At 46.4% G+C, this 24,603-nt stretch overlaps 1 protein-coding gene across 9 annotated transcripts in view; it reads right to left on the bottom strand.

Annotated features, from left to right (window-relative positions):
• Positions 1-24,603, bottom strand: part of SRGAP3 (SLIT-ROBO Rho GTPase activating protein 3) — a 252,348-nt gene that overhangs the window by 68,913 nt on the left and 158,832 nt on the right. For all 9 annotated transcript variants that reach the window (XR_014298751.1, XR_014298752.1, XM_082683050.1 and 6 more), the window contains exons 4-6: positions 19,299-19,361; positions 5,328-5,513; positions 282-410 (exon numbers count right to left, since the gene is read on the bottom strand). Coding sequence is in view for 7 of the 9 variants with exons in the window: in XM_082683050.1 (XP_082539176.1) it covers positions 282-410; positions 5,328-5,513; positions 19,299-19,361 (378 nt within the window). In the remaining 2 variants the exon portion in view is untranslated. The remainder of the gene's footprint in view (positions 1-281; positions 411-5,327; positions 5,514-19,298; positions 19,362-24,603) is intronic.

Below are 24,603 nucleotides of genomic sequence, written 5' to 3'. Positions count from 1 at the left end.
CACCCCTGTATCCCCAAACCCAGCAAAGGGCCTAGTGCAGAGGAGGGTACTTGGAAAGTACAGGTGGAAAACATGTCTGCCTGACCCAACCACGCAGGGGCTGCCAGAGGCCCACTCCCACCCACAAGTGTAGGATCCATGAGGCGACACTCATCTCCCAGGGACCAAAGGCCCATTACCCTGGCCCGCCCTCAGGGCTCAAGGGACAGGCACATCAGCTTCAGACAAGGGCCAGCCCAGGTGTGGGGCCCTGTTTCATCCCAGACTCCCCAGGTGCTCACGTCGATTAGGTCGGAGACATCGTGGATGTAGTATTTGCTAATGGCTGCATTGGTGGCTGCCAGATTCAGCAAGTAGTCATTCCGGGCCTTTGTGCATTTCAGCTTGTTCTCGGAATACTTCGCCTGCCTCTGGAAGAAGAAGAGAGTAGAGGTGAGAGCTGAGGCACCGACCTGGCTGTCATCCCTCTCTCAAACCTTCTTCCTTCAGGTTCCATGTTGCCAGCCTCCTCTGCCCTTCCCTTAAGAGGCCAAGTTCACTTATGCCTCCAGGCCTTCAGACTCATTCCCTCTGCGTGGCAAACCATCCTTCCAAGTCCCTGTGTGGCCTGCTTCTTCACATCCCTCAGGTCCTTGCCCAAGGTCATGTGGTCAGAGTGGCTTCTTGTCTGGAAGCGAGTCTTCCGCAACCACAGCGCCCCTCCCCTGCGTTCCCTCGCCCTGCTCTATTTTTTTTTCATTTATTTAGTCTTGTTCAATTTTTAGTGGTTATTCCTATTTTAATTTACTTTTTTAAAGACTAAATCTTTAGAACAGTTTTAGGTTCGCAGCCAATTTGAGAGCAAGATACAGAGGTTTCCCATCTACCCACCCCCCATCCCCACACATGCATAGCCTCCCCTGTTATCAATATCCCCCACCAGAGGGTACATGTGTTACAACTGATACAGCTATGTCACCCAGAGTCTATAGTTTACATTAGAGATCACTCGTGGTGTTTTATATTCTGTGGGTTTTGGCAAATGTATAATATACTTATCCATCATTATAATCTCAAACAGGGTAGTTTCCTGCCCTACATACATGCTCTGTGCTCCATCTCTCCATCCCTCCCTGCCGCCTAACCCCTGGCAACCACTGATCTTTTTCCTGTCTCCACAGTTTTGTCTTTTCCAGAATATCATCGTGGTTGGAATCATAAAGTGGCCTTTTCAGATTGGCTTCTTCCACTCAGTAAGATGCATTTAAAGTTCCTCCACGTCTTCTCAGGGCTTGCTAGCTCATTTCTTTGTAGCACTAACATTCCGTTGTCTGGATGTACCATGGTTTACTTATCCATTCACCTGCTGAGGGATTTCTTGGTTGTTCTATTTTTCTTTAGAAGCATTTTTCATCACCTGAAATTATATTTTTTACCTCTTTGTTGACTTGCTGGTATTTGGTGTCCACCACTGGAAAGTAAGTTCTATAAAGTCAGGGACCTGATCTGCCCTATTCATCACTGGGCCTGTAGCACCCAGAACTCTCTGCACAAAGTCGGCATTAAGCACTTTTCTCTGGCTCTCTGGACATGAATGTTGGGAGAGGCAGAGTGGGCAGTCTTAGCCAGGAGCTGGATGGCTTCCCGAGGCAGCTGCTTCTGTCCTGGACCAGACTGAGCAGGTAGAGGTCATGAGAAAGTGGGCTGGAGAGCTGTCTATTTGCCCCTTGCAGGTGATGAGTCCCATTCTGGGTAGAAAAACAGCTCTCCGTAAAGGAACAGGATTTTTCCTCTTCACATAGGCACTCTTAAACCTTCCTTATTCCAAGCAAAACTATGGCAATGGCCCAAGTGTCCACTGATGGATGAGTGGATAAAGAAGATATAACCCACACACACACACCAGAGTATTATTCAGCTATTTAAAAAATGAAATCATACCACTTGCAACAAAATGAATGGATCTAGAGGGTATAATAAGTGAAAAAGTCAGAGGAAGACAAATACCATATGATTTCAGCCATATATGGAATTTAAGAAATAAAACAAACAAAAAGGGACAAATAAAAAAATGACAACTCTACAGCAAACAAATTGGTCATTACCAGAAGGGAGGTGGGTTGGGGATGGGTGACATAGATGACGGGAATTAAGAGTACATGAATCATGATGAGCACTGAGTAATGTGCAGAATTATTGATTCATTATATTACACAACTGATACTAATATACCAAATACTTACTATACTGGAACTAAAATTTTTAAAAATTTAAAATTAAAAAAAAAACACAGCGTTTTTATTCCAGATCTAGTTCTCCTAGCTATTCAATAGAGATGTTTCTATGTCAACCTTTGAATTCTCTTCAGAGATCTCCTCTGACCTTTCCCCACGGTCCACCTAGTCTGGGAAACAGACTTCTTCTGGTAGTTACCAATCCTATACCAGCCATGCACCCACCCCCTCACAGAGATTTTTGATACTCCTCACCCATTCCCAGGGGGCTATAATGGCCCCCAAACCACTTCCAGCCGTTCATCAATTCATAAAATTTTGTATCTAGAACAAACAGGGTTCTGGAGGGGAGATGGGGTGGGGAGTTAGGTGAGCCTGGTGGTGGCTATTATGGAGGGCACATATTGCATGGAGCACTGGGTGTGGTGCATTTAAACAATGAATCTTGGAACACTGAAAAAATAAAATAAAATTTAAAAAATAGGATATTCAAGGTATCTCAGTTTAATTCACCCTTTCACAGATGAAAAAATGAAAACCAAAAAGAAGTAGCTGAGGGGCACCTGGCTTGCTTAGTTAGTAGATTGTGTGACTCTTAATGTCAGGGTCATAAGTTTGAGCCCCATGTTGGGTGTGGAGACTTCTTTTAAAAAAGGGGCTTGGGGCAGCTGGGTGGCTGAGTGGATTAAGCCGCTGCCCTGGGCTCAGGTCATGATCTCAGGGTCCTCGGATGGAGCCCCACATCTGCCTCAGCATCCCTGCTGAGCAGAGAGCCTGCTTCCTCCTCTCTCTCTGCCTGACTCTCTACCTACTTGTGATCTCTCTCTCTTAAAATCTTAAAAAAAAAGGGGGGGGGGCTTGTCTAAAAACTAAATGGCTCATTAGCAATAACTCTGAACTAAACTTAAGCCTCCGAACCTCCCAGTCAGTGGTCTCTCTACCCCTCTATTTATCTCCAAAGTTGTAGTTCTGTAATTCCTTGCCTGCCTATCTTATTTTTATTTATTTATTTATTTATCTGTTTATCGTATATCCACAGATTTGTATAACAATCACCACTATCTAAATTTAGAATACTTTCATCAACTCAAAAAGAAACCTTCTACCCATTAGCAGTCACTCTTCATTCTCCTCTGCCCCAGCTCCTGGCAACAAATAATCTACTTTCTGTCTCTATGTATTTGTCTATTCTGGACATTTCATATAAGAGACTCATACAATATTATGACTGGTTTCTTTCATTTAGCAGATTGTTTTCAAGGTACATTGTGTTGTAGTCTGTATCAGCACTTCACTCCTCTTCCTGGCTGAATAATATTCCACAGTGTGGCTAAACCACATTGCACTCATCCAGATGAACATCTGGATTATTTCTCCCTTTAGGCTATTGTGATTAATGCTACTAGGAACATTCCTGTGCAGGCTTCCGTGTGGAAGTATGTTTTCATTTCTCTGGGTGGATACCTGAGAATTGTTGAGTCATAAGATAACTTCATGTTTAACATTTTGAGGAACCGACAAATTATTTTCCAAAGTGGCTGAACCATTTTATGTTCCCTCCAGCAATGTATAAGCAATTACTCTACTACCTCACTAATACTTGTGACTGCCACCTGTTTTTACTTTAGCCAGCCTAGTGGGTATGAAAATAGTGTGTCACTGGGGTTTGGATTTGTATTTCCTTAATGACTAATAATGCTGAGCATCTTTTCATGTGTTCCTTGACCACTCATGCAAGTTCTTCAGAGAAAGCTCTATTCAAATCCTTTACCTATTATTTAAAAAGATTTTATATTTATTTATTTGACAGAGGGAGAGAGATATGCAAGAGAGGGAATACAAGCAGGAGGAATGGGAGAGGGAGAAGCAGGTTTCATGCTGAGTGAGGAACCCGATGTGGGACTCGATCCCAGGATCCTGGGATCACAACCCGAGCCGAAGGCAGATACCCAAGGGCTGAGACACCCTTTACCCATTTTTTAATTGGGTCTCTAATTATTGGGGAACCTACTTTTCTTTGCCTTTGGAAATTACCCTGGAACCTTGTTTTATTTGCTTATGGTTAGTTTTCCAGCTCACCTAGGCCCCAGTGAATTTCTTTTCCACTCAATCTATCATTTTTAAGAGCTGCAGGACCATATAAATCATAGAATGAGATGCAGAAAAGCCCAAATAAATATCTGGTGCAATGTCTGGCACCTAGAAAGAGCTCAAAAAATGTGTACTGATCGCATGGAATGAATAAATGCAGAGAACTCAACAAGAAAATCATGGCTTTTACACAGAAAGAAACTTTAGAAGTACTCTAGTCTAGGATAACAAAAGCATGTTAAATTCCCCTCTAAATTCCCTGGTGATTGCAGACATCGTTAACTGATCACAACAGTGTTTTTAACTAATGCCTGGAGGGGGCTTCACAGTCTTCAACACAGAGCTCTGGGCGGCTACTACCCGTGGATCAGAGTTGACCTGAGAGAGGAGAGTCATTTGCCATCAACCATCAGATTTTAAAATCGAGGTTCAGAGAAGTACTGTAAATATGGCACTTTCAAAACTCCAACTGCCTGAGTCCAAAATGAGCACTCATTTCTCTGTGCCCTACTAAAGCACGTGTCCAGCACCAAGACACAGTGATTCTAAATCTCCCATCTTGGGCTTGCCAGCGGCATTTTGGATGGGTTCTTCCTTGGGCTCCCAGGTGCTGGTTGGTAGCCCAGTGCTGTTTTCCTCCTATTGGGACCTGCCCTGCCCCAACTAGCTCTCCAGCCACCGAAATGGCCTCCTGAGCAAGGTCCTGCCCCTCCAAATGCCTGGTGATTCCTGCCCATCTGAGAACGTGCTTGCTGGGCGTGAGTCTTGTCACTGTTCAGCTCTCTTGTCAGCTGAGCGCTTTCTCTGCCTGCTGATCCTGGCACGAGGCCAGGCCTAACAAGTGCCAGAGAGGCCTGGCCAGCCCTGCCTCCTCCATGACACTGACCTCCAAGAGCGCACATGCTGGCACCCTGCTTCTTTCCCACATCCCTCTGGGTGCAGAGGGGGAAAGCCAAGGCTGTCAGCAGGGAGTATGAGCCTGCCTCCTGCCCTGCCCTCAGTTTCTCTGAGGCCCTCACTTACCTTCTCCTTCATCTTCTCGATCTTCTTCACAGAGCTGCGGCGCTGGGGCCGGTCCTCGTGACGGAGCAGGTTCATGCTGAGGTCTCCCGACTTGTTGAACTGCTTCTCCTCCTGCTTCTCAGCCTCTTTCAGCTTGCTTTCTGCACTGATGCTCTCCGCATGGTACATGTGGTAGGTTTTCATGACCTGGGGACACACACGGGCAGGAAATCAGCAGCCTGCACGGCCCGGCATGCGGCCCCGGTGCTTCCAGCCTCCTTCAGGCTCTGTATCCTGCCCTCTTCCCATCACATACTCTGAGCTCCCCACTGTGCTTTACTTGCACACAAGCTCTGCGGACTGGAAATGATGATGACCACCAGTAGCAGCCTCGCTGCCATTATCGTCTTCAGCAACAGCATGAAGTCCTCACTGAATGCCAGGAATGGATGAATAAATTTAAAAGCTTTCATGCACTTGGGTGTCTCAGAGGTGATAGGACATACTTGGCCCTCCTTGGCCCTGCCAGCCATGACTCTTGTCCCTCACCTCCTCCCCCCAGGGTCACTGGGAAGCCCCCTCCTCCAATACTCAGGAACTTCCATGGGAACATGCAAATCGTTTTCTCAGCTGTTTCCTTATTGGCCTGCAAATGGTTCTGTCCCCAAAAGGAGTATTACTGGAAATACTAATTGCTATTCTATGCTTTCTGAAATAAACTTATCCTTGGCTATACAGTGAATTCCCACGAAGCAAACCACACTTTGCTCTTCTACTCCCATAGTAAAAGTCAGATATTATTATAAAAAGGGAGTTTTTGAGACAGAAGAAATTCTAAACGTTATCTAATCCAACCACCAAATTTTACAAATAGGGAAACTGAGGCCTAGAAGGGCTAAGTGGTTTATCCACGATTGGACAATATCATCAGTCTAATCTCCAAACTTTGCATCAGCGGAGGCAATATGACAAAGAAGCTGCAGAGCACTTTAACTACACCACAAAGATCCCTACCCCTTCCCCAAGCCCAGACAATCAACTGATTTGCTTTCTGTCACTGCAGTGGAGTTTTGTGCGTTCTAAAACTTCATATACATGGAACCAAAGCATATAATTTCTGTGGGTTCTTCCCTCTTTCATTCAGCATAATTTTTCTCCCACGTCATATCAGTTTTTTATTACTGAATAGTATTTCTCTATCATATAGCATTGTGTATCTATGTCACTATTTGTGTATTTATTCATACATTAATAGTTACTTGGGTTGTTCACAGTTTTGGTCTATCATGAATAAAGCTGCTAAAAATGTTCATGTATAATTCTTTGTGTGGATGTATGTTTTCATTTCTCTCAGGTAAATACCTAGGAATGGAATGGAGGGTCATATAGGAAGAGTGCATTTAGCCAAACTAAAAATCTGGTCTCTGACTTTTAATCCACCACTCTTTCTACCATATCATACAGTTTCCGTAATTCAGTACCATTTTCTCAGCAGTTTGGGCAGCCTTACAGCAAGCCAGGCAGTCCTATACTAATAGGACACTATCTCCCAGTCCCCAACCTTTCCTATGCAATATCAAGTTTATGAGCATCCCTCTGTGCTAAGAAACACACAAAATTTCTGGATTCCATGGCTTTTGAACCTTGTTTGTTCTCTTCCGTTGTCTGGATAATTATAGCAGGAAAAGAGCAGAGGCTTCCACGTGGGGCTGGGATACACTCCTGTCTAATGGGGCCCTTTAAGTCAGGGAACTTGGAATGAATTCCTGGCCAGCATTATAACCTTATTTGCTCTCATATGAACTGTTAAGTCAGTTTATTACAGTGAAGAATTATTCTGTAACTCTTACCATGAAATCACAGCATTGATCTGTTGCATAGAAAATAGGCCAGGAGTTAATGGGGGAGCATCTGTTGTAGAACGCGGTAGGTATTGTAGAGTATGAACTCTGGTACAAACATCTTGGCTGAATCCTGATGGTGCCACTTACCAGCTGTGTGACCTTCACCAAGTCACAGAACCTCTCTGACCTCTGCTTCCTCATCTGTAAAATGGGGATAACCAAGGCAACTACCTCATAGATTTGTTATGAAGACTAAATGAGTTCACTTAGGTAAAGTGCTAGAATAATACCTGCCATATAGTAAGAAACACATAGACATCAGCTGCTACCATCACCACCACCATCACCACCACCATCAGCACCCCTGATTTGGGCTGAGGGTTTGAGAACCTCGAATTTACTCACCTGACTTCAGGAAAATGCTAAAGAACATTAGCTAATATGCAAAATGTTATTCTATACCATGTTTCTCCCTTCCTCTTTCATCTTGAAAACCTCCCCAAATTTCAAAACAATAAATGAATAAAAAATGCAATCAGACAAACCATAAGTGACTCTTAATCTCACAAAACAAACTGAGGGTTGCTGGGGGGAGGGGGTTTGGGAGAAGGGGGTGGGATTATGGACATTGGGGAGGGTATGTGCTATGGTGAGTGCTGTGAAGTGTGTAAACCTGGTGATTAACAGACCTGTACCCCTGGGGATAAAAATATATGTTTATAAAAAATAAAAAATTTAAAAAAAAAAACTGAAAAAAAAATGCAATCAACTTTTCTTCATTGGTCTTGATGGAAGACCTCTTCTCTGATTCCCCTATGGCTGATTTTCTGAGCTGCCATAAAGCCTCTAGAGATTCCATTCTCCGCGATTTCATCCACTCCTTAGGCCAGTTCCACTAAGTTTATTTCCAAACTTAGTGGACCAGAGTGTGCCAGATCAATGTATTCTCGACATCTAGTGGCCAAAGGAATGACTGCAGGCTTACAGGTAACCAAAGCAATTGCCAGTTTTCCCACCATCTTTATACAAGCGCTCCTGCAATGTCATGCAGGTAAGACCTGGGAATGCCTGCTGAAGTCTCTCAGGGCCCCCCCACTCTTTCCGTTCTCACGCTTTTCTCCTTTCCTCCACATACACAGGCACTATTGGTTTCTTTGCTTCCTACCATACTGCTGGTAGTGTCCATTTCTGGACTCACCCCTTTCTGGGTTCAATGATTCCTGCTAAAGCCACTTTTTCTGTTTCAGCTGCTGAAGTCTGCTTATCTCACCATTAATCTATCATCTGTGTTGAACAGATCAGAGGAAGAGAGAGCATTTCTATTTGCAATTAGATCTTCCTGTCCAATCATCCATGCATCCATCCATTTATTCACTCAAGGTCAGCATCCCAGCTGGGTGTTCTCAGCCTCCCACATTTCCCTTTGCCTAGTTTTCCACTCGAAGCACAGAGTACTCTGCCTCCTCTGCAACAAACCAAGCTTCCTAGTACATTTCTCTAAACTGAGGTGCAAAAGTCCCATAGCCAGAGGACCCTGGGGCTAAACTCCCAGTGATCCAACTGGTAATTCCTGATCCTAAAAATAACAGTGAACTTGATTGCTCAGGATGATTTATATCTGACAGCTGCCACATAAGAGTTTACCTGGGGACGTCTCAGAAACGAGTTTAACTATATCCAGAATCCTCTAGATGTTTCCTTTATTTAATTACCTGAAACACAGGCTTTAGCATGAAAGATCCTTAGCTCAATAGTTTAGAAGAGTCTTCTCAATATTACCAGCCCAGGATGTGTTAAATAATACTTAAACTTATCAATTACTTCAGAGTTTGCAAACCTCTTTTATTATCCCCAAGGAGCATTTAATTAACCTTTACCCCAACCCTGGGAGGCAGTATGGTACCAATAATGGTGATAACAGCCAACACTTACTGAGCACTTACTACATGCCCAGCCTTGTTCTAAACATTCTACATATATTAACGCTCATTTCTTACAAAAACCCTAGGAGGTAGACACTACATGACCGCAGCTTTACAGATGCAGAAACCACAAAAGAGGAACAAAGGGATTCTCTACCCCACAGGGACTGGAGACTTGGTTTTGAGACTCAGCCTTCCCCTCAAACTTGCTGGGTGACTGTGGCAGCAGCTTATCCTCTCTGTGCTGCCTGGCAGAGACCAGAATGGGGGTGGATAGGAAGGTGCTCCATAAGTTGTGACTATAAAGTGACTGGCTGACAGCAGTGTTGGGGCTGGGAAGGTAGCAGAGGTGGATGCAAGTGTTCAGCTGAGGCCAAGGCACTGAGACCCAGCCTTCAACTTGGCACTTCTGAAGAACCCCTCAGACACCCACCTGGCTTAATGCGTGGCTTAGTGGGCTACATTCCAACCCTCCAGAACCTATCAGGGAGACCCCCTGGAACAAGTCTAACATAGGGTGAGAAGGACCCTGTAGGGACATATAAATTGAGACCACTGTTCTTGGACACAGATCAGTTTCATACATTCTCAAAAGGCTCTCCAGATATCTTGGTGTATTAACCCATCATTGAAAGAAACCGGGGCTCAGAAATAGCAAGTGAATTGCACAAAGTCACACAGCAAGCCAGAGAGCTAGGACTTCTGAGCTGTGGACACTTGCTGTTTGTAGTAATCATGCTGCCTCTTGCTGCATACACTTTGCTTTCTGCATCTTCCCAAATCCCCAGATCATGAAATCAAGTATTATACGTATAGTCCTTCAGACCCTCATTTAAATGCAAAAGAAGCCAAAGGAAATATGGAAGTTGAGAGCATCAAAAAAAAAAGGGGGGGGACATGCTGGGGCAAGATAAGAATCCCGTTTGACAATAGGTCCTCAACAAGTAAGCTCACACGCACTTCCTCTACCCCACAGACAGGGCTGTCTCTGAGCCACCCAAGAGCTGTGTATGGGGGAAATTCCGGGCCAGTGAATGCCAAAGACATCCTGGAAGGAAAAGCGAGTTCCCAAATTTCAGTATGACCACCCATACTCTGCGTGGCCTATGTTCTCTCTGGAACTTATAATTGCTATCTTCTTTACTCTTTTTGCATGTCCACACACTGTTTCACTGCAACTAGAGTGCAAAGTCCAGAGGGCCAGGACCCAGTTCGTGAACATATTCCCTGTACTAAAGCAGAGAGTGGTACCCAGCAAGTATCAGTATACATCTGTACGCATGAATGAATGACAGCTGGCCGGCTGTGTAGGTGAAAGACTGATCGATGGAAGGATGGACAGAGAGGGAGATGGTTGAACGGACAGATGGGTGAGTGGGTAAACAGATGGGTGGGTGGATGGATGGATGCAAATAACAGAGCAAAGAGAGGAGGGAGAACAAAGTGGGACAGATACAGTTCTACTGCCTTTGGCTCTGGTGAATACATCTGGAAGTAGGGAGACAGCTACAGCTTTGATCAATATTTATTTGTTCAGTATTTCTTCAAATACTTGTTCAAACATTATTCAAATATTTGTTCAATATTACTGAATAGCTCCTTATGCGCCAGGTACTGTACTAGGAAATACTATAGTGTTAAAGACAGACAAGGTCTCCTGTGTATTCATCACAGAATACACTCTCTAGAGGGGACATGGACAAGTTATCACATGGTGTAACAAGCGTTATGATAAGGGAAATATAGGATACTAAAGAATAGCTTTCTTTTTTTATTTATTTTTTTTAAGATTTTTTTTTTTTTTTTAAATTTGTCAGAGAGAGAGAGAGAGCGAGCACAGGCAGACAGAATGGCAGGCAAAGGCAGAGGGATAAGCAGACTCCCTGCCGAGCAAGGAGTCCGATGTGGGACTCGATCCCAGGACGCTAGGATCATGACCTGAGCCGAAGGCAGCTGCTTAACCAACTGAGCCACCCAGGCGTCCCTAAAGGATAGCTTTCTAGAAGAAGTGTCATCTGGAGTGAAACTTGAAGAGGGGCACCTGGGTAGCTGAGTTGATTGAGCATCTGCCTTGGCTCAGGTCATGATCCCGGGGTCCTTGCTCAGCAGGGAGTCTTTTTCTCGCGCTCTCTCTGCCCCTCTGTCTGCTTGCATATGTTTGCTCTCTAATAAATAAAATCTTTTAAAAATAATAAAAATAAATAAACTGAACCTTGAAGGAAGAGTAGCTGTTACCTGTGTGAACAGGGCAGGGGTGGGGGTAGAATATTCCAGAAAAAGGGAGCGCTATAAGCACTAAGCCCAGAAAGCACAGGAGTCAAATGGGTTTGAGGAACAGCTTACACGTAGAAGTGTATCAGGTGTTTGCTTGAGTACTAGCCAAAGAAGTCACCTCCATATTATCCCCCAGACACTTCCCCTAGGTGAATACCTGTTGTTTTTCTCTGCCTGGGATCATCCAGTCCTCTTCTTTCTGGAACAGCTTCCCAACATTTTTTTTTTTTTTTTTTGAGGAAATCCCCAAAATTCCCCACCAGCATTCTAGTCCCGGTGGCTCATGGGAGACTGACCCCTTCCTCCAATCCCAGGAGCAGGCATGAGACCCAGGCCTGACTAAACATGATGTTAACCTGACCACAGTGACTGGAGCCCAGGATCCCAACCAGGTCACTCCAGGACTTTGAGGGAAACGCTGGAAAGGGTATATTATTTTTCCACCAGGAGGCACCCGAGCTGATAAAAAGTGACTTTGTCACCCCGTGGGAGAAACCTGCCTGATCATGAAGACATCACAGAGGAAAGCAAACAGACGGACTGATGGAAGGAAAGAGCCAAGGAGGGCAGGGAGACAGAGGAAGGGAGGAGGAAAAGTGACGGAGGGAATAGGGTAAAATGGAGGAGGTGTGCTCTCGGCCTTTGATCTGGTGAGGCTGCCGCGAAGGTGTGGGGACAAGAGCTCCACCTCGATCATTAGGTTCTCTACTGAGCAGCTTGTGATGGGCCAGATCCGACACCAGGTGCTGGCAATCCGACTCTGTGGAAACAAGGTGTGTGTGCCTCACAGAATACACGCCGTACTGGGGAGACAGCCACGCAGGTGTGTGAACCTGAGATTCGATACCCTGATTCTTCATTCCTGCCAGCTCGCGTGGATTCCTGCCCCTCGCTATCGAAGGAGCCCCCGCTAGCCTCCCCATTGCCCACCTCAGTCCTGGGCCCCACCGGCCCACCTCAGTGCCCAACTCACACATAGACAGTACTGACCGCCTGAGCAGGGGGCTGCTGGCGCCATATCCCAGCTTCCTGCTTCGCTGCTGCCTTCAGGGCTGCTTCCCCAGCCTCCCTATGGCCCCTGGGGAAATTCAGGGTCCTTCAGATCCAAATCAAATGCCACCTCTTCTCGGTGGCCTCCCCGATACCCAGGTGGACTTCATCTCCCCACCCTTCCTCCCACTGTGTCCATATCCCCACAAGGACACTTGACACGGGGTGTAGCCATGTCCCGTCATCTGGACACAGTGGAGGATCAGTAAATGCAAACTGAGCGAGTGAAGGAGTAAAATTTTGGAGGGAGAGCTGGGGGAGGTGAGGAGACTGTCTGGAGGGAAACCTCGTCTCCCTGCTCCTAGGACCACTTCCATCCCTAAGGGAACCTGGGCCACACCCTGGCCAGCAGGCTGTGGTGGTTGGGCAGAGCCCGCCTTGCCTACCTCACCCTGAGCTGGAGGCATGCCCTCGTCTCCCTCTGGGGGTAACATGACAGGAAGCCAAAAGCTGGAGCAGAGACTTAAAGTTCCTCTAGTCTCATGCCTTTGTGCTACAGATGGGTGAAATCAAGGACCAGAGTCCAGCTAACTTGCACTGGGCCAGTGTTTCTCAAAGTGTGAAATGGGAACCACCTGTGTCAGCAAGATGATTTTAGGTGTTACAGATGTATTAGTAACCCTTCCAGTTCTCTTCAGTTCTGTCAGCGGGGAAAACTCAGTCTGGTGCTCACAGGTCTAATACCTCTACTGCTGCTGAGTGGACACCAGCGGGAATGAATGCTGTTGCGCCTTCATTTAACTTCCAGAACCCTTCTGTTTTCACCAAGCTGTCTGTCGTCCACTAATGTAAAAGACCACATCCTTCCAAAACAAATGTACGTAGGACTTACATATATTTATAGAAATAATTTAATGTATTTCTATAAGTAACTAGGAGCTGGCTCTGTCACTCTGTCACCAGCCAGGTGACCTTCAGCTGGCTACCTGACCTCTCTGTGTCTCATATCCCTCACCTCTAAAATGGGCTGGGAATACTAACAGCCACCTCAGTGGGTCATGGTGAGGATGAAATGAATTAAGATATGTAAAGCATTTCGCTCAGTGCCCAGCCCATGAGAAGCATCATATAAAAGGAGAGCCTCTAATTATTAGGCTATGAACCAATCTCCAAAATAGATCTTCAAAAGCAAGATACAGAACTCTAGGTCCCATTGTTACCACCTGCATAAAAACAGGGGTGGGCAGGACACACCCATCCGTGTATGCCTGTTGATGGAGCAGACAGCTCTGTGGGAAGGTACTGCTGAACTAGAAACCAGGAACCGAGGTTGTATGGAGCAAGGGGCACTCGGGCAACAGGAGACCTACTTCTATGTAACTCTCTACTGTTTAATCATTGCTTTTTACCAAGTATTATCCAATTCTAAATTTTTTGAGAAGGAAAGTGTCTCTGGCTGGAGTGTGGGGTATGCATAATAGAGAGCACGCCTCGGGGATGGGAGAACAGTCAGCGGGCGATTGCCCTTTTGCAGGCAAAACAGCCGCTGGGCTCTGACCTGCGTGGTGGCGATGGAGGTTGGAGGAGAGAGGAAAGATGCCCAAGTGCATAGGAAAAATATTTATGCTCCATTCTTTCATAAAATACACAATGATTTAGCATTGGTGTTTGCCAGGCATCGTGCTATGCTCTCTGCCACTTACTCTTCTCAGAACGACCCAGAGATGAGCTGGTAATATCCCCATAGTCAGAGGGTGTGACAAGGGACAGGGTCTTGAACCCAGGACCAGCTGACTCTAAAACTTGTACTCTTTCCAATGCACAAGGTGGCTTTCCCCCTAATTTGTTAGGGGGAGATTTTTTTTTTTTTAAGTGAGTCAATGTAAAGGAAAATAGTAGAGAAAGGAGAGAAGACCCAATGGCCTGATGGAACCATGAATGGTGACAGACAAAGAGGCATCACTCCAGAAAGACTCGGGGTGAGCCCGGGATGGAGCTGGAGACAGAACCAGCTGGGCTCCTAGTCGCAGGCTCGCCTCACCACCTGCATCTCTGAGGATCGACATCAGAAAGGAGACGCCTTCCCAAAAATTTGCCTGGGGGCCCACGGTTGACTTCACGCCCCTGAGCGCAGCGCAAAATCAAATCAAAGCCTGAGCAAGTGGAAAATAGAGTCCATTCGTTACACCCATCAGTTTCTACCTGTCGCCAGCTGTGGCTGGGCGTGGACACTCCTCAGGCCTCCTCCATGTTACCCCGAGCCAAGTCTCAGAGGCCCCTTCTGCCGCTGGGAGCCTGTAAGGCAGGTGGCCTTGCCTGGGAAAGCCTGGAGCACTGCTACTGAGCACAAAGAAAGGGCCACCCGAGGAATGCTGCAGCATTTGTCACTTCAAAACACGACAGATAACGTTTCATGATCTAGGACGATTACTGGTAATCTGAACATATTTTTAGCTAAATGATGAAAACACAGTGGGGTTTTTTGTTGTCTGTTTGTTTTGTTTTTGCATCCCCTGGAAGGATTAGCAATTGGCCCACACTGTCAACTTCTGCCCTTTTTCCCTCCCAGGCTGACATATGACGATGGAGGGCTATCTTGTGTCAGGCTGACGGATGGGAGTTCAGGGGAAAATGAGTGAGGTGGGGTTTGCGGGGGGCGCTGTACACACATGCTCACACATGCACCTGTGTTTGCACACATGCTAGCACGTTTTAAAAGGAGGGCACCTCAAGGTGATGAAGACAGAGGGAAGGTATCTTAAGTGAATGAATGAATGAATGAATGAATGAACAGACAAACGAAAGAACAAAAGAACAAAATGGCCAGCCTTGCAATCTCCTCTGCATCCTGGTCTCAGATGGCAACAAGCCTTTTCCCTAAAGTGGGTGACAGATGGCGCTTAGCATGTATCTGTATCATTGTTGTGCTCAGTGGTACCCCCTGACCACATCCCCTCCTCTAGAAAACATCACCAGAACAAAACTGAGACTTATTGGATAATCTTTTCTCAACATCATTTGTCCTCAGTCACCAGTGATCATGACTCCAGGGCCGGGAGAGGAGGGGAAGTTGTATAACCAGGCCTCGTAACTAGAAAGGGCTCAAAGAAATCCCTAATAACGAAGCATGGGATTTGGGCCCCAAGGTGCCCTCAGCGGCTGGGTGGCTGCTCCCCCCACTGCAAGCACGCCCCTCTGCTTTGTGACTTGGCACAGAACTCCCGTCAAGAGGTGGTGTTTATTCTCCGCGCCTTCACCATGGACTTGGCCGTGTGACTTGCTTTGGCCAATAGCCCATGTGCAAGTAGGACACAAGCAGAACGTCAGTGGCCCTACCTGAACTCAGCCCAAACTGCCGACCTACAAAGTCATGAGCCAATGGAATGGTGCTTGTTTTAAGTCACTGAGTTGTGACACAGTTTGTGGTGCAGCTGCTGAAAATGGCTACAAAGGCCTTCAAGCAAGGTACTTCTTTGGGCCTCAGTATCTTTATCAGTAAAAGATGCCAATTAAATAATACATATGAAGTACCCACCACACACACTGTGTGAGTACTCATGAAATGGCCATAGTTGTTGCTACCCTTGTTTCGGCAATAAAGGAAATGAGGCCCAAAGATGTTCACTGGCTTGGCCAAGCCGGGAGGTGAGGCAGCGAGACTTCAACCCCAGATCGGTCTGTAATCGGGTTGTTCTGCGGGCATCCTGCCCTGCCATCCCTGCTGAGAGAATTCCCTTCCTCCACCTCTCTTCCCCTCTGCTTCTTTCATTTCTACCCCTCCGAGGGGACCAAGTTCAAAACTCACCCTTAATCCCAGCATCCCACCTGGAGCTAGCATTTTCTGGAAGCCTCGATCTCTCCTGCATGCACCCGCTCTCCCTCTGGTTTCGCCACTCAGTAAAAAGGTGTGGGCCACCTACTGTGTTCCAGCACAGCAGAGAACACAGGGCAGCCCTCACAGGGTTCACGGGCTTGGTGCCCACCTCGGAATCCATGCACCCAGCACACTCTCCACTCCATCCTGGACTGCTCGATCACCAGGTCACATACTTTACTCTTATCTCCCTACCCAGACTCAAAACTCGTGAGCAAAACCATTTTCTTTCATTTGTTCATACATCTTCCCCTCCTCTGCTTCAGCAACTGCCTTGGCAACACTGGGGATGTACAAGGGACTTCAAAGATGAACTCTCGAAACGTTCACAGCCCAGTCACTGTGCCTCCTGTGGCGGTGGGTCCGCAGCAGGCAGCCCCAAATGCCCAAATGTAAATGATTCCTGGGCAATCACTGAAGATTCTGTGTGCAGTCAATACGTGACTTGGGGGTGGGGGGTGTGCTGTGGGCCCTCTGAGGCTCCAGTCCTCCACAAGTGGCTGCTGCAGGAGAGAGCTAGGGAGGTGCTAGGTGCTGGCCCTTCCTCTAGCACCAGCTCTGAGGCCATCCCCAGGCTGCCATGAACACAGGCAGTCTGCCTGGTCTGAGCCTCTGACACCAGCAGCATTTCTGCCCAGCTGCCCTGCCCATGGCCAGCAGAGCCCAGTGTGCATGGAACACCTGCTGGGCTCAGGGTACCGCACTGGGCACCAACACCAGCTTCCCAATCCCCACCTGCTTCACCCAGTTTACACCCGCCCGATCTGTTGATCACAGGTGAGACTGAGAGGTGAAGTGACCTGCCAGAGGTCGCACACCAGGTTCAAACTGAGTCTCTGGGTGTTAAGCACGGTGTTACTGACCAAGATCTGGCTCTTGGGAGATTACACACCAACTGGGTACATGAGGATAACATGATAGATTTTTTTTTTTTTAACTGCCGTAGAATTCAAAGCCCAGAGGTAATAGCTTTCCAAAGGTGGAGTTTGGTCTGGGCTTGAAAAATGAGTATAACACATAGAAGCAGAGAAGGAAAGGGCGATTTTAAGCAGGGGGAGCTGCTCGGATAAAGGAGTAGACCAGGTGGTATTTGGGGTGTGCGGAGGACGTGGAGGAGAGGAGCCCAGCTGGAACCCCAAAGAAAGGTTAAAGACCTGGGTGGGAGTGGCTGGGGGGGGGGGTCCCTGGCACCAGCACCCACGTGTTGAAATGCCACAGAGGAAAGTGATCCATTCAAAGCGGTGCCTGAGGAACATAAAAAGGACCTAGACTAGGAAACACTGGTCTAGCCAAGTCCTCTGCAGAATTCTGAGTAAGGAAGGCGCATCTGGTGACCAGCTTTGCACATTGATCACCACCCTTCCTCCACTGGGAAGGCACAACAGCTGGTTTCACACTCGCCAAGGAGGTAGAACTCAAGATGATGATAGTACAAGAACTTCTACCCACCGTGCCTTTTGTTCTTTGTTCCATGCATGCTGTACATATCTAGTCTCCTTCAACTCCCACGGGGTCTGCAAGAAGCAGCTGTTATGATTTCTGTTTAACAACTAAATTTGAACCCAGGTCTCTGGCTTTAAGGTCTGCTTTAAACTGCTAGGCGACTATTCCCCACAATGCCCAGCTGACTCAGTCGCTTGAGAAGCAGCAGCTCTTCCTTTCCCCTAAGCAATCATGCAGCTAAAAACTGTCCAGGGCACAGGTTGCACTTCTTAACTTGAAATAATTGAAACATGAGTCTCAACTCTCACAGGTTAACCTCCAGGAGCTCGCATCTCCATTTTACTGAGTAGAAGACTGAGGCCCAGAGAAGTCCCCATCACTGGTTAGAATCTGAGATAGGAATTCCAACCTGAGATCCAGGCTCTTAGGCAAAAGCTCTCGGGCCCTGAGAAGTCCACCACTTGCTGGCCACACAGAACATGACTACAGAAAGATCCTAACAACAGAGAGAGGGGTCTTCTCGCAGCCTGCTATTCTTTCCCTTTCTCAAATATAATTTTAGCAGCAGAATCTCCACTTGTTCTTTAATTTCATTTTTTAAAGATTTTTATTTATGTATTTGGCAGACAGAGATCACAAGTAGGCAGAGAGGCAAGCAGAGGAGGGGATGGGAAGGAGGCTCCCCGTTGAGCAGGGAGCCTGATGCAGGGCTCGATCCCAGGACCCTGAGATCATGACCTGAGCTGAAGGCAGAGGTTTTAACCACTGAGCCACCCAGGCGCCCCAGAATCCCCACTTTTAATAGGAAACTATAAGGAACCCTGATGTATTTAAAATACAACAGCTTTATTCTACTCTGTTTTGGGGGATGAAGGGTCTGGAGCTCTCCCTGCGGGGCAACCTCATCCCATCCCCTAGGCTGTTGCTGAGGCTCATCACATTCCTCCATAAAGAAGCCCAAGAGCCCTCAGGGCACAACCAGTAAACTCCTGCATCATAACTTGGTGAGCCTGCATTCCCCATCCCCTGACCCTCTTGAATTCTAATAGTCATCTCGAGTCCAGTTAGATCTTGCCTCCGTATACGCAGTAAGGTCAATTCTGCACGGTGTTGTAATGTTCTGAAATCATTCCTTGGAGATAACGAGGTACGCTCACCCCTTTCACCTCACATGTTTCCTCAGAACAGTGCTCCATTTTGCAAATGAGAATGCTGAAACCCAGATGAGCTACATATCTGCCTAAGTTTCCATCATCAGGAAGGAGCAGACCTCAGCCTCAGCCCATTGCATTTGACTCCAGACCCACATCGCTGCCTCGGGAGGTTTTATCCATGCTGTCCCCTCCCTGACCTTGTGTCTTCTGCTTTGGAAGGAAACACATTCCCACACCTGGCAGGTCATGCAGGTCTCTTGTGAACGTATACAAACTAAACATGCTCAGGGCCCCACAGAATCTATACAGAATCAGAAGCCAGAGTTGTAAACCATTACATCCCACCAGGACGAGCCCCTGTCACTCAGCCCAAGACACAACAAAAATGCCCAGGTTCATCCCATGACTCTGGTTAGACTCCCTTTGGCTCCTGGTGCTGAAGAAAGGGGACCAGATCCCAAGCCCAGCAGCAGAGCCTGAACAGGACTTACTGTGTAGAGCTCATTGGTGACCTTCAGGAGCTCCTCGTGCATCTGCAGGCCAATCTCCTTGCTCTGGAATATGGAAGAACAAATGTCAGAGGGGAAGAAGGTCACTGGTTGCATTGACCAATTTCCTTTTCAACACAGAAAGGTCAGGAATACTTGGCATGGGTGGGGATAGGCACATAAACCAATATAGACCTTATTGATGGAGACTTGAATTACTCAATTTGTATCCATGAAACAAATCCATGGGGAGAGGTCCCTTGCAAAAGGAATTCCCTGGCCAAATAAGTTGGGGAACCTTATATCTCCCTGCCTTGGTGATTTGCAGATATGTCACCATGTTAAAGATTCTGAGAAATCCACAGCCAATCTGTTCATCTTTAATTCTATGGGTGGGTCTTTTTTTTTATGGAATTTTATTTTATTTTAGCGATTTTTAAAAATTAATTATTTTTATTAACATGTAATGTATTATTTGCCCCAGGGGTACAGGTCTGTGAATCATCAGGCTTACACGCTTCACAATACTCACCATAGCACATACGCTCCCCAATGTCCATAACCCAACCACCCTCTCCATACTCCCCCTCCCCCCAGCAACCCTCAGTTTGTTTTGTGAGATAAGAGTCTTATGATTTGTCTCCCTCCTGATCCCATCTTGTTTTACTTTTTCCTTCCATACCCCTCAAACCCCCAACTCTGCCTCTCAAATTCTTCATATCAGGGAGATCATATGATAATTGTCTTTCTCTGATTGACTTATTTTGCTCAATAGAATACCCTCTAGTTCTATCCACATCATGGCAAATGGCAAGATTTCATTTCTTTTGATGGCTACATAGTATTCCACTGTATGTATGTATGTGTGTGTGTGTGTGTGTGTGTGTGTATACCACTTCTTCTTTATCCATTCATCTGTTGATGGACATCTAGGTTCTTTCCATAGTTTGGCTTTTATGGACATTGCTGTTATAAACATTTGGGTGCATGTGCCTCTTCAGATCACTACATTTGTACCTTTAGGGTAAATATCCAGTAGTGCGATTGCTGGGTCATCTATTTTCAACTTTTTGAGGAACCTCTATGCTGTTTTCCAGAGTGGCTGCACCAGCTTGCATTCCCACTATGGGTTGGTCTTAAGCTGATGTGACCAGAGTTATGTGTCCCTCGCTCAATACTCATTAGCACCTCATAAGAGTGGGGTTCCATATAACACAGTTTGGGAAATAATAATCTAACATCTCAATTCATCATGAACAATAGAGGTTAACAGAAAGGCTACGGAGCACAAGGCAGGATCAGGGTTGTTGCCTCCACTGTATCACTGACTGGCCATGTGGGCTTGGAGCCTTCCTTACCATCTGCAAAATAAGAAGCTTAAACTAAAGCATCACCTCCCAAAACTTGGTCTGGGAGTCACTACTGAGCGTTACACTAAAAAAAAGGGCGGGGGCAGAGGCTTCTGTAAGCAAATGCACTTGGGAAAAACTAGTTGAACCAGGGGAGATAGGTTTTCTTACAAAAGGACTTTTCAGAGGCTTTCATACCCTCATGTATGTGGGCTTTCTAAGGAGTGCTGTGGTATGTGGTTTAGATGATCCTGATTCTTGTTCTCACACATTTGGTATATTGAGAGAAGCAATTCAGAAAACAATGAACAAATTATCTCCAGGTCCCACCCAGCCTGAAGAGTCTAGGATTCTCTATTACTTAAGGTTGATTGTTATTATTACTATTATTATTGTTTTGGTTAATACTCTCCCTCTTTGCCTGGACTATTATGTGAAGTTTCCATGTTGAAAGTGGGAGTCCTGAAAATAATGTGTCTTGGCAAGGATGTGAAGAAATAGAACCCTTTTTGCACTGTTAGTGGGAATGCAAACTGGTGCAGTCACTGTGGAAAGCAGTATGGAAGTTCCTTTAAAAATTAAAAATAGAATTACCACATGAATCATTAACTCCACTAGTGGGTATTTATCCAAAGAAAAACCACTAATTCTAAAAGCTATATACACCCCTATGTTTATTGCAGCATTATTTACAATAGCCAAGATATGGAAGTAGTCCAAGTGCCCACTCATGAATGGATAAAGATGTGGTATATACGTACAATGGAATATTATTCAGCCATCAAAAAGAATGAAATCTTACCCTTTGCAACAGTATGGATGGGCCTAGAGGGTATAATGCTAAATGAAATAAGTTAGTCAGAGAAAGAAAAATACCATATGATTTCACTCATATGTGAAATTTAAGAAACAAAACAAACAAAAGAAGAAATAACCCCCCTAAAACAGACTTTTAAATACAGAGAACAAGCTGGTGGCTGCCAGAGGGGAGGGGGGTGGGGGAATGACTGGGTGAAATAGGTGAAGGGACTAAGAGCACCTTATCGTGATGAACACTAGTGTATAGAATTGTGGAATCATTAGTCTGTACACCTGAAACTACCACAACACTGTTCATTAATTATACTTGAATTTAAATTTAAAAGAAAGAAAGAGAGAGAAGAACGAAGAAAGGAAGGAAGTGGGGGAGTGAGGGAGGAAGAAAACGGGAGCCCTGACCTCTGCTCCCCGAGAGCCGAGTCATCGTGTTCCCCTTTCAGCTCCCTCAGCTCAAGTATGACCAGCCAATGATGGGCAGAGATCAGCCTTCCTCCCTCCCCCACAGAGGTTAGGAGCCCCTGGACTCAGCAGGAGCAGAGGAAGGCTCAAGACCAGATATGATGCCTTCCTAGGCTCCTTTTCCTACCTCACAGCCTTTCTCTCAGCTTCTGGTACTGCAGTAGCCAGAAATCACCCATCTGAAAGTCTCTTAAAAGACTGACAAAGCAGGGCGCCTGGGTGGCTCAGTGGGTTAAAGCCTCTGCCTTCAGCTCAGGTCATGATCCCAGGCTCCTGGGGTCCAGCCCCATATCAGGCTCTGTGCTCCGCGGAGAGCTTGCTTCCTCCTCTCTCTCTCTGCCTGCCTCTCTGCTTACTTGTGATCTCTTTCTGTCAAATAAATAAATAAATAAAATCTTTATTTAAAAAAAAAAAAAACAACTGACAAAGCTCTGGGCAGTCCAGAGATGTGCTTAGACCTCCCTGCAGCTCTAGTGGCTAAAGATAGGGGACTAAACCCCAAATCACGGCACAGCCCGAGCAGAACCTCCTGTGCAAAGCTCCTGGGGGAACCTTTGGATCCCCCAGATGCATCCCGTGCATCTGCAGTGGTGGCCAACGAACCCAACCAGCTATGCCCACTTCCTTCTATTCCTGATTCTCACAAGGAAGTTGACAACCTGTGCCTCAGTTTCCCCTGTGGCCCCTCTCCCTGACTTTTGCCTCTCTGACTGGACTCTGGACTCTCTGACACCCTCTAGTAGCCTCCTCTCAGTCCTCAGTCTCACTAACCTCTCTGACACCCAAGACCCAGGTTCTTATGTATTTATTTTTATGATCTAACTTTTTCGATATGTAATAAATGCACAAAGTTAAAGAAACACTAATAGCCAGCAAGGCAAAAAGGAAAAAGTAAGTCCCCCAAGCTCTCACAACCTCACCCAGATGCAAGGGCTATTAGAAGTTTCTTTTGATACCTTCCAGAAATAGTCTATGAATATACAGACACACGTGTGGATAGTGCGTAATTTTTTTTCACACAAATGGAAGTATTCTATACCCATCTTTTCATCTTGCTTTTTTCCACCTAACCATATGTTTGAGATTTTTCCTCTGCAGTCACAGAGGAACTGCATCCGCCTTTTTTAAACAGCTGCTTGAGGTTCCATATACCAGATGAGTCATAATTAATTAAACAGCTTCATAACAATGGGTATTTAGATTGTCTCCAGTCTCTTAACATTTCAGGCAATGATGGGGTGAACATCCTTCTACCTTGTCACTGTGCACATGAGCACAGACCCCTGTCAGAAGGATTCCTAGAAGCAGCACGGCCAGGAGAGCCCTGCTTCTCAAACTCCCACCAGTCTTGCCTTCCCAGGCCCTGCCCCAGCCAACTCCCCACACAGTCCTGATTCCAGCTTCCACTTCTCAGGAGCCTGCAGCCGTGTCACCATTTTGGTAGTCCTCTCCCCGGCTCTGACCTGCAGTACTTGGAGCCCCAGCTCCAAGACTTAGAACTTTGTTGCAAAACCATACACTTCGAATGTTTCCTCGTCACATCAAACTCAGATTATCCAAAATCAAACCTGAAATTCCCCCATCCCCTTGAGTTTGGTCAACAAGATAATACCATCCCAAGCATGGCAACGGGAAACCCTGGAGTTATTTCTGAAAAAAAATTTTGGTCCTTCCCCTTCAATCCGGTCTGTGACTGTGCCCTGCCCTCAAACGGCTCAATCTTGCTCTCCATAGCAGGTAAGGCTGACTCCCTCCCCAACATCCAGCCCCGGCACCCCTTCTGCTTCCTAAATCGGCCATGGATTTGGCTCTGTATTGATTCCTCCAGCTGAGCTCTGGGAGGAGCTGTAATGCTCTGGTCTATTAGTCCAGGGCTGAGCATGTGACTTAACTGGATGGAAAAGAAGGACTTAGATGGTTGAGGGAAAGTTTTAGCTTTTCTACTGAGGGCCCCAGCTGCTACCAGCAGGCACCTTAGGACCAGAACAGGAAGTAACCTTCGGTAGCAGAGCAAAAGAAATCTGGCTTCTTCCTAAGCTGCTGAGAAACTGCTTTGAGTGAACCCAGAGCCTTCCTTTCAGCCAACTTCCATTTCTGTGGTTTTGCTGGTTAAGTCACTTGAAGCTAAAGTTTTCTTTTACCTGCAGCCAAAAGCATCCTACGCATCTGGGACCACCAGTCCCAGAACAAGCACATCATCATTGCAGGACCCAGACTTCCAAAGATGTGCCTTAACGAAGTCCCTAACTCTGGTCCCCAGTTCTGCATGCCTGTGCCAGTATTCCCTCCAGAGCCTCCTTAGTTCCTACAAGATGAAGACCAATCTTTAGCTTGACTTTTCAGGCTCTAGGTGATTAGCACGGGCCTGGTTATACAGTGGAGAGGGTTGAATTTTGGTGCCACAGACCAGGACAAGAGGTGGGGCTTTAAGCCATTAAACCTCTGGACAGCTCAGCTTCCCTGTATGTAAAACGAGCACCTGTTTCTGTCCTTCGTATTAAGGGACGTGTAATGCCCTTGCTTGTTTAACATGTTAATTCATTGATCATTTGTTTCCCCTTGAATGAAGGTCCCATGAGCACAAAGAAATTTTTCTCTCTGAGGTCAGGTGCTCAGATATCTCAGCTGCTGGGAGGGCTACCAGCAGACGGCCCCCAGCCGAGAGCACCCTTCAGGGATGG

The sequence above is a fragment of the Mustela nivalis genome (assembly GCF_964662115.1).
Source record: "Mustela nivalis genome assembly, chromosome: 1".
Lineage (NCBI taxonomy): Eukaryota > Metazoa > Chordata > Mammalia > Carnivora > Mustelidae > Mustela > Mustela nivalis.
The sequence above is the reverse complement of the archived record's forward strand: the minus strand, read 5'-3'. Positions and strand labels throughout refer to the sequence as shown.